Source organism: Suricata suricatta, chromosome 6, assembly GCF_006229205.1.
Source record: "Suricata suricatta isolate VVHF042 chromosome 6, meerkat_22Aug2017_6uvM2_HiC, whole genome shotgun sequence".
Taxonomy (NCBI): domain Eukaryota; kingdom Metazoa; phylum Chordata; class Mammalia; order Carnivora; family Herpestidae; genus Suricata; species Suricata suricatta.
In genome coordinates, this window is record NC_043705.1 from 304317 (window position 1) to 314249 (window position 9933).

The window sequence follows — 9933 nt, forward strand, 5'->3', positions numbered from 1 at the left end:
GACGGCCCATGTGAGGGACGCAGCAGCTGGGGTCCTCGCGCCCTCTGGGCCACCACCCCACAGGGCGAGGAGAGGATGGCAGGGGCAGGGGCCCAGGGCATGGAGCGGAGGTGAGGGGGTGTCCCCAGCAGCTCTAGGGCTCTCCTCACTGCCTCCCAAAGGTCATGGGCCTTGGAGTGAGGGAAGAGTCGCCCCCGAATGAGAAGGGGGTGTGCTCTGCCCTGCCCAGCCCAGCGCCACCCTGGCAGACAGCTCACTCCTTCCCCTACCAGGGCCTGAGCCTCTTCCCGGGTCTCAAGTGTCCCCCCCACAGTTCACACCCACCTTAACCTCAGGCTGTGACCCTATTTGGAAATGGGGCCTTTGCAGCCCTGATTAATGACCCCAAGACCAGAGCATCCAGAAAGAAGGGGGAAAGATGGAGGTGGAGATTGGGGTGTAGGGCCCAGAACCCCAGAACTGCCTGGGGCACCACACCGGGGAGATGCAGGAAGGACCCTCCTGGCGCCTCTGCCGGAGTGAGACCCGACCTGCTCTTCCGGCCTCCATATCTGAGAGAGAAATTCCCTGGCTGTCAGCCCCCAGCACGTGTGGCCGCTCGCTCCCGGGAGAAGTGGAGTGGGGCCTTGACGGGATCTGCAGGCTCACACAGCTCCCCCTCCTTGCTGAGGGGGAGGCTGGAGAGGATGCTGGGAGCAGAGGGCATGCTGGAAGGAGCCGGGCAGGAGCCCTTCAGCAGATTCCTGGGACGTCGGATGGGCCCCTGCCCAGGGGAGCTAGAGCCTTGCTGCTCTGAACAGCACCCCTCCCACTGCTGGGGCCAGCGGGGCATTTCCTGCTCCCTCAGGCCTGTACCACCTCCCCCTGGGACCCCCCCCAGCCCTCCTCCCCACAGGCCCTCCTCCCTCACACACTCCTCCTCCTCCCCCAGGTCCCCTCCCCTCTTAGGCCCTCCCCTTCCCTCAGGCCTTCCTCCTCCCTCAGACCCTCCTCCTCCTCCCTCAGACCCTCCTCCCCATTCCTCCTCCCCCTTCAAGCCCTCCTCCTCCTCCTCAGGCCTTCCTCCCCAAGTCCTCCTCCTCCCTCAGGCCCTCCAGAACCCCTCTGAAGGCAGCAGACTCAGATGGGGCTATAATTTAAAATACATTTATTTAGTGTCCATTTCGTTTCTGTTTGTTACACAAAGCCGTTAAATAAATACATTCTCCCGGTCACTCGAGTACACGCCTACTCGCTACACAGATGAGGTAGAGAAATCAACAGGCTCGCACGAGACTTCTTGTGTGTGAATGCCCCGGACCCCCGCACTGAGCCAGGAGCCCACGCGTGTGTGTGGCTGGCGGGGAGCAGGTGGCCGGGACCCGCCTGGCCCTCCGCGTGGCTGCGCCCTGCGGCCCGCCCCGCCGGTTCCAGAGAGGCTGAGCTCGGGGACCCAGTTTCTTCCAGAGGCTCTCTCCTGCTCGGAGAGCAGCAGGCCGGGGAGAGGCGCCGTCAGGAGGAGTTCCTTCACTTAGCAAGATATTCTGATATATGCTTATATATAAACAGACCAGCCAGCAGACATTTTCAGTCTGCCTTGTTTAAAAAAATACTTCCCTTTATATTATGACATAGAGCTAAATGTGGTATCTGGTTAACAAAATATCCTTCCTCCGACGTGCTGCCTTTCCAGACCCAGAAGTGCCTGAGCTCCAGTCTGGCCCCGGGGGTGTGGCTCCGCCTGCTCTGGGCCCGGCCGCACCCTCTGAGCACCCAGGCATTCACGGGATGTTCTCTGAACCACAGAACAGACTTCGCTATTTACACCGTACAACAGGGACGAAGAGACCCACATCGACATAAATAGGTTTTCTTTTAAAAACACAGTCCCCAGGGTTCCTGGAGCCCCTGGGACTCCACGGAACCCCCTCGCTCAGTAGTTCCTGCGTGTGCACCGCCACTCAGCCCTGTGCCCGCCCAGAGCACAGCCACGGAGCCGGAGCAGGCCAGGCCCAGAGCCAAAGGACCTGGGAGCCACGGCTGCTGTTCACACCAACCTGGGAAGGGCAGCCTCGTGCCGAGGCGGTGCCCAGCTGACCACCGACCACGCCGACACAGCCAGAACAGGCGCACACACCCCACAGACACACGTGGATACACGGTCACCCACACACACGTATGCATGCACAACACACATGCATGTGCACCATCACACGCGTAGCACACATGCTAGCTACGTGCACATGTTCACACACACAACACATGCTCACACACGCGCAGACAACACACAGCACAAATGCATGTGTCACACCAGCCCCCTGTGCTCGCACGCACTCATGCAGACACATACATACGCTTACAGTCTCATGTACGCACACACATCAGACTTGCTCACACGCGTGCTCACACGTAAACCTGCAGGTGCTTTCATGTACGCATGCACACTCACACATGCATGCACATAAATGCACCCATGCTTCACACGTGTGTGCCCGGGCACATGCATGCACATACAACCCAACACGTGCGTGTGCAATCGCATACACTCGTGCACACACGCACACTCATGCACACGCACATGCGCACACACACTCATACACATGCATGCGCGCACACACTCAAACCAAGCCACGCGGTGCAGCCCACCCCTTTTTTCTTCCCTGCAAAGACAACGGTGTGGCCAGAGAGAGCAGCCTGCCTTTTGCCAATCTGAGCCCCAGATCCTCTCCGTCCACATCCTTCCTCGCGTCTGCCTCCTCCCATAGGGACACAAAGCAAGCTAGGAATGAACCCTCCAAGGGGCCGGCCCCTCCCCTCTGACATGCCCACCCCTGGCGGGGAGGGCAGGCCACTGGCTGTCGCCCCCCGGCCTCAACATCTGCACTGAAGTGGCTGGGGTGCACACCTGAGGTCTCCCAGAGCAGGGGCCACCCACATTCCAGGACAGCCTCACTGGGGGCAGCTGGCTACAGGGACCTGACTTCCAGAAGCTCCGAGGGCAGTGGCCAGACACAACCTGCTTTATTACTTTAAAAACAATAACGCAACATCCCTCACGATTTAGTGGTTTCAAATGACAAAGCAGATCAGGCAAAGAGGTTGGGGGGGGTGGCGGGGAGGGAGGAAGGGGACCCTCCAGACTGGGCTCCACCCAGAGTAGGGGGAGTCGCAAGTCTGAGGCAAGGCAGGGATGGAGAAAATAATAATTATATATTAGTTAAATAAAAATAATTTAAAAGTCACCGACATCACTCCCAAGAGAAGTGCTCCATGTCAGAGGGGACGCCAGTGACCGCCGCAGCGGGGCGGCCGGGCCGTCTCTCTCCTAGTGGTTTGACTCTCTAAGCCAGTGCCGGAGCAGGACATCCCGCAGGCGGCCGCACGGAGACCCTGTGTGGCCTCGAAGGTGCACCCGGTGCTCCTCAGAGGGAGCCCGGAGCAGGGGGGGGCGCCGCTCGCAGGAACCGGCCTCTTAGGGGGGACACAGCTTGGAAAGCATGGTGCAACGCTCTCAGGTCACGGGGTGGGGGGGCGCGGACAGAGGGGACGCAGGGCCGGACCAGGGCCACCTCTGCCGCTGGGTCTTTGAGAGGACGGACAAAGAGGCAGAGCCAGCCAACCCAGCTGACCCCCGGCTCTTGTCACCACGGGCCAAGTGTGCCGGGGCCGCGCCCGGAGCCTCAGCCCTTGCAGGTGTAGACCTCCTCGCGCTGGGTGCACTGCCTGCACTCCACGTAGCAGCACCAGCGCACCTGGCACTGGCAGGGCCGCGTCACCACCCGGCTCTGCGTGTTGTGGCCGCGCCCGCAGCAGATGCTCTCGCAGTTCTTTCCCCGGTGGCACCTGCGGCCGGCCGTGCCCGGGGAGAAACGGCTGGCCGAGCAGAAGCTGGGCGAGTCGTCCAGGTGCACCAGCTCCGGCGTGCGGGGCAGCGGCTCGCTGCCTCCTGGGCCTGCGGCCCGGCCGCGGGGCGGCGAGATGGCGCCAGCTTCCCCCGTCGCCTCATTGGTGGTGCTGCCCACCTTGAGTGCCGTCTCGTACTTGTGTTTCAGGCGCTTGCCCACCTCGTGGAAGGGTGCCAGCTGCCGCCAGCAGGTCCGCACCGTGCAGGAGCCAGACACGCCGTGGCACTTGCACGTGGTCTCCACCCCAGCCTTGATTACCTGGTGAGGGTGGAGAAGCTGGGCATGAGGGCCACACTGAGAGGCCAGGCACAGCCCCTGCAGATGGCCCCCAGAGGCACTGGACCACACAGCTGCCCCGGACCCAAGCCCAGCCTGGGGGACCACCACTACCCATCACCCAGGCTGCCCGGCTCATGCGCCTGTCCCCCTCCCTCCAGGCCACGCATGTCCCCAGACAGAAGCCCTACACCCAGTACTGTGACCTCCAGAGTGGCCACTGCAGCACCTGTGGCCCCGTGGGGACACCCCCTCCCTCGGCAGGGCCTCGACAGGCCCCTCATCTAGCCCAGCTGTCAGCGCCCCAGAAGGACCCACCAGTCTGGACTCAGCAGCCTGCCTACTGGGCTGCTGACTTGTTTGTCCTCACTTCTCCAGGAAGCAGGACGGGCCCCTGGATCCTCCAGGTGGGCCCCAGAGGGGAGGGGCGGTCCCCGTACTTCTGCGCATGCACGCACACGCACACACGTGCACACACGCGGGAAGGGGCAGTCCCCCCGCTTCCACACACATGAACACACGCACAGAGCCGCCCTAAGGGGCCTCTTGCCCGACCACCCACACCGAGGTCCCTGGCAGCAGAGAGGGGAGTCCCTCCCTAGTGGGCCCCATCCCAGGATAGGTCTGAGCTCCCATGATGCCCCCGGGGAGGGCCGGCTGGCTTGAGGGGGATTAGGAAATGTAGCTGCCCTCGGCCAGGCAATAGAAGAGTCACATTAATGACACTTTGCTGAGAAACCCGGACAAATTTAATTAAAACGCTGCTTACCCAGGCCCAGCAGAGCTAATGGAGCACTTTCCATATTCTGACTTTTCATTAATAGCTTACAAAGGAGAGAATGCAAAAGAAAAGAAACAGCCTCGCCTTGGGGATTTAATCTGCCCTCGCCCCTCCACAGAGGGCAGAGTGGGGACAAGGGCTCCGAAGAAAAAGGGGGAAATTGATTCTTTAATAAGTGCAGGACTCAGAAGTCTGGTTTCTCAATAAAGAGGGGCTCAGAGCAGAGCTGGGTCTAATTACCTGGCCCCTCCCAGTCTGGGGCTTCACATCATGGGGGCTGGCTGCCTGGCGAGCATGCAGCGCCCCTGACCGTCCCCATGGCCCGGCAGAGCCTCGGGGGGCCTTTGGTGAGGTTGTGTGGGGACTAAGGGGACCGGGTGCTCCATCCAGAAGGGGCTGATGGCACTCAGGCCTACTCCACTGGCGTGCGCCGAGGAGCTCAGGCGCTGCGGGGAGGGTGAAGGATGGCCAGGGACACGTACCCCCAGGCCCAGCCAGCCTGCGGCCAGCGGCCCCCAGAAGGGCCCAGTAAAAGAGCTTACACTTCTCTCCCCGACCCCTCCACAACAACCTCTATCCCGGTAAGAAAACAAGCCTCACAGGTGCGGAGACTCCCAGCAATTCCCAGCTGCTGTCACTGCATGGTGGGAACAGAGACCCGGAGGCGGCAATACTGCGCTTCCTCCCAGCCCTGGGCACCTGTTGCTGGGCCCATATCCCGACCTGCACCTACGACCCGCCCCATGTCTCACTCACGCCCATGCCCCGCCCTGGCCCCGCCCACACCTCTCGCCCCGCCCCATCCCTATTCCAAGGGCCCCGCCTATGCCTATGCCCGGCACCATGCCCCGCCCATGCCTGGCTCCATGCCCCACCCCACACCCACACTCTTCCCCTGGCAGGCCCACACCCACACCACTCGCCCCATCCTGCACCCCACCCCACCCATATTCCCCGCCCCACGCCTATGCCTTGGCCCCACCGATGCCCATTCCCATGCCTATACCTGGCCCCATGCCCTGCCCAGGCCACATGCCCCTCATCCCGCCCATAACCGTGCCAGGCTCCGGGCCCCACGCCCCGCCCTGCCCGGCTTGCCTTCACACCCACGAGGTTGTTGTGAAAGTCCACGCGGGCTCGCAGGTCCTTGCTCGAGCGCCGGCCCAGGAACTCCTTGACAAACTTGCTGCTGTATTTGAGGTTGTCCCCGCAGCCACCCCACTGCCAGGCCTCCCGGTTCTCCAGGTCGGGGGCCTCGTCACACGTGCAGCGCTCCATGCGGCCCGCGCTGCACGCCTTGGCCAGCGCATGCGTCAGGCCGGCCGAGGAGATGGCGTAGAGGAAGGCGGTCTCCTTGAAGCCTGCGGGGAGGCAGGAGGGCAGGGCCGGTGAGTGGGCGGGAGCAACCCCCATCTCACTCAGGTGTGGCCAAGCTGTAACCATGGCAGTCCAGCTGGAGCCCTATATCCTGACTGCACGCAGGGTCTGCGGTCAGGATCCTTGCAGGTGCGCACCTGGGGGCGGGGGGCGGTGGTGACATCCCTTCCGGGGCTGCCATGTGCACCTGGGGGTAAGAGCCGCCCCTATGTGCCCCAGGCACATGACGTGTGGGGGTAGAGAGAATTCAAAGTGCACAGAGATCTAGGCTCTACCCAGGGATCAGAGACTGCCTCTCCGACCCATCAGACTCGCCCTGGGACCTTGGCAAGCCCCTCCCTGCCCCGCCCTGCGCCTCAGGTCGCCGGTTTTTAAACAAGGCTGCTGAGGGGCGCCTGGGTGGCTCAGTCGGTTAAGCCTCCGACTTCGGCTCAGGTCATGATCTCGCGTTCGTGGGTTCGAACCCCGCGTCGGCCTCTGTGCTGACAGCTCAGAGCCTGGAGCCTGTTTCGGATTCTGTGTCTCCCTCTCTCTCTGACCTTCCCCTGCTCCCGCTGTCTCTCTGTCTCTCAAAAGTAAATAAAAAACATAAAATATTAAAAAAAAATAAACAAGGCTGCTGAGAGTCTCAAATCAGAGTCCCAAGGAGACATGGGAAGGAAGGCTCCCTGCTCGTGGCACCAGCTGGACCTCTGCTGCTCATGCCCCAGCCGCTGGGCCTCGGTCACCACCATGTGGCAAGAGCCATGGGAGCTGCCTTAGGCCCCATTAAAGCTTCCCAAATGCGTCTCTGCTGCCAGCAACTGTTCCCCAGGAGCGGCAGGGCAGGAGGGAGAGGCGGGGCAGGAAGCCGGGTGGAGCAGGAAGGGGATGGGGTGGGAAGAAGGGGCGGGGCGGGGGCGGGCCAGGAGGGAGGGGCCTGAAAGCAAGGGCAGGGCGGGGAGGAAGGTGGAGCTACAGGTGGGTGCAATAGTGGGAGAGGGAGGGATGGGTGAGGATGGAAGGGCGGATGGAGCAGAGGATGAGCCACAGAGAGTGGGTAAGGAGGGGGGTCTAGCACTCCAGTCTCTGCACCGCACCCCAGGTGCCCTGGGACCCAGCTGGGGGGCAGTGTCCTAGGGGCGCCGCTTGGCCCAGATGGTCCTGCCTCTAGTGCGCTCACCTCGCTTGAGCAGGCTGGCCCGGTAGCGGCCCTCCAAGGTGCAGTTCCAGCGCTCGAACCGGAACTGGTACTGGCACTCGAGTGCGCTCATGCTCACTGCCTCCACCAGTGTCTCGGCCACGCCGGGGTCTCTGCGGCACATGCGCCTTTGCTTGCGCTCCAGCTTCAGACGGTCGCAGGCCTTGTAGTGTGCCTGGGCGGCGGCCTCCGGCTCCAGGGTCATAGGGAGGATGGTCAGGGGCTCACTGCCCGTTAGCCTGGGAACACAGATGCCAGGATGAGGGCCGTGCCCGAGGCCAGGGCCATGTCTCTCTCTGTCTCTGTCTGTCTGTCTGTCTGTCTGTCTGTCTCTCTCTCTCTCTCTCTCTCTCACACACACACACACACACACACACACACACACACACACGCAGGCGAGCCCAGCACGGGGGGTGCCAAGGGTGCAGATGGACAGGGCAGAGAAGGGCGCAGGAGCCCAGGCCACAAGGGGACCACATACAATATGCTCTCCGCACCTGCTGTGTGTGCACTTCCCCAGCTGGAGCATGCAGGGCTCCAGGATCCCCCACCCTCCGCCATCCCCAGCTGCAGGGAACCTGCGGCCTCTCCGAGAGGGTCCTGGGCTCATGCCCTGCAGGTCCCAGTGGGGTCTCCCGAACTCCTGAGCCACTGAGGAGCCCCAGCAGAACCCAGGGGGAGGCCCAGAGCTGGCTCCTGTCCCCAGGAGCTCCACCCATCTGACCTGAGCCAAGGCCCTGGCCTTCAGAGTCAGTCACCTGCTCTTGGGTCTCCCCAACCCACACTTTGTCTGCTCCATCCGGGGGCCGATTCCTCCCCACCTCCTGCCTGCTCTGTGCTCAGACACATCTCAGTGTCCCCACACAGGGGATGCCACATCCGGGCTCTAGGCCCACCCAGACCGTCGGCCCTTTAGAAGAAGGGTTGCCCAACTAGTTGGGGCTCCGGTCCTCCGACATGAGAATCACAGGAAGCAAGCCTCCCCACCCCAGCCAACCACAGCGGCCAGGGCGCCCGGCACCGCAAACACTTACACCCCACGTCACGCCCCACCCCTCTAACTGCTGCCCCTCAAAAGCCCCCTCAAGGGCATGGTGGCCACTGGGCTGGCTCCTAGCCATTTTCTGCAGGGAAGGGGTTCGGGCAGGTGCTCCTAGAAGCCACCCTCTAGCAGGACCCAGCAGTGATGCAGCAGGTCAGGCTCCTCTGGGGACAACCTGGGGTAATGGCTTCCAAAGCCCCTCCCTTCCCCTGCCCTGCACACACCCCAGCATGGCCTCTCCTTGGCCCTGCCAGGGCTTGGGAGGCGGGGAGGTCGGGGGTTGGAGGGTAGATAGGCATGTACCCTGCCAAGGGTCGATCCCTGCCCCGAGGATCCCAGACCCAGGCCCCTGAGGGAGCAGCACTGGCCTTGACCTTCCTGGCCAGCTCCCCAAGGACCGGAGCCAGGTGCTGAGGCCTGGGAACCAGGCCCGAAGGAGGCCCAGGCAGGACCCCAGAGAGGCCGCCAGGATGCCAAAGCAGAGGGCCGGGGTGCAGAGGGCCGGTGGGAGGGTGGGAGAGAGGAATTCCTGCAAAAACACCCTGAAGGGCGAGGCCAGGAAGAACCATCTCCTCACACTCAGGTGCCGGCTGAGAGGACCCCCCACGGAGCTCAGGGCCAGCGCGGCACCAGTGAGCTGCTGGGGCTGAGCCCAGCGCCGCAGGGCAGCCCGCCTACAAGTGCGCCGGAAGCCCAGGGTACCGTCGAGCAGAACCCAAGGCATGTCCCACCGGCGTGAGTCCATACACATGCTACATAGCACACGCCTGGGGACACAGAGCCAGGAGGGCCAGCCGCTGTGTGGCCAGCGTGGGTGTGGGCTAGAGGAGTCCCAAAGGTCCCCACGGCACAGACAGGCCCCGTGTGGGTCACAAGGCCTCTGAGGAGAAGGCACCTGTGAGCTGAAGAGGCAGTGACCTGCACTGCCAGCTCCCATCCCAGGGTCACGGTGACCTGCATCAGGGCACAGGGACACGGCAGGGGTCACTTCATGTACTTCCAGGTCTCATGCCTGAGCTAAGGCAGCCCCGAGCACAGGGACAGCTGCTGAGCTGGGCCAGGGGCAGGCAGGGGCCTGGGGACCCCAGGCTGCAGGCTGGAAAAGCGACACTCCCCACACAAAGGCTGCTCACACGGTGGAGACTTGTCCCCAGACAGGAATGTCAACAGCTGTGCCCACAGCGGCGTGCCGCCACGTACCGGAAGGGCTGCAGCCTGCAACCTGCACAGCCCCCAGACTGAATTCTCTGAGACTAACCGGGCTCCATGCGGGGCCAACACACGCCCACCTCCCACAGGACCCCGGGCAGCAAGGGCATCCCAGGGGCATCTGGGACCGTGCTGTGAAGGCAGCTGTGGGGGGGGGGAGGGGGAGAGATGGCAGGCAAGCCCC

The 9933-nt window shown here is 63.2% G+C and overlaps 1 protein-coding gene across 1 annotated transcript; it reads right to left on the reverse strand.

The window, feature by feature from the left end:
• Nucleotides 1-2233: 2233 nt before the first annotated feature.
• WNT9A (Wnt family member 9A) lies at nucleotides 2234-9517 on the reverse strand. Its single transcript, XM_029941608.1, has 4 exons — nucleotides 9436-9517; nucleotides 7481-7737; nucleotides 6040-6302; nucleotides 2234-4142 (listed from the first exon to the last, which is right to left on the reverse strand). The coding sequence occupies exons 1-4, from the start codon at nucleotides 9498-9500 to the stop codon at nucleotides 3660-3662; spliced, it is 1068 nt and encodes a 355-aa protein (XP_029797468.1). The 5' UTR covers nucleotides 9501-9517; the 3' UTR covers nucleotides 2234-3659.
• Nucleotides 9518-9933: the final 416 nt, after the last annotated feature.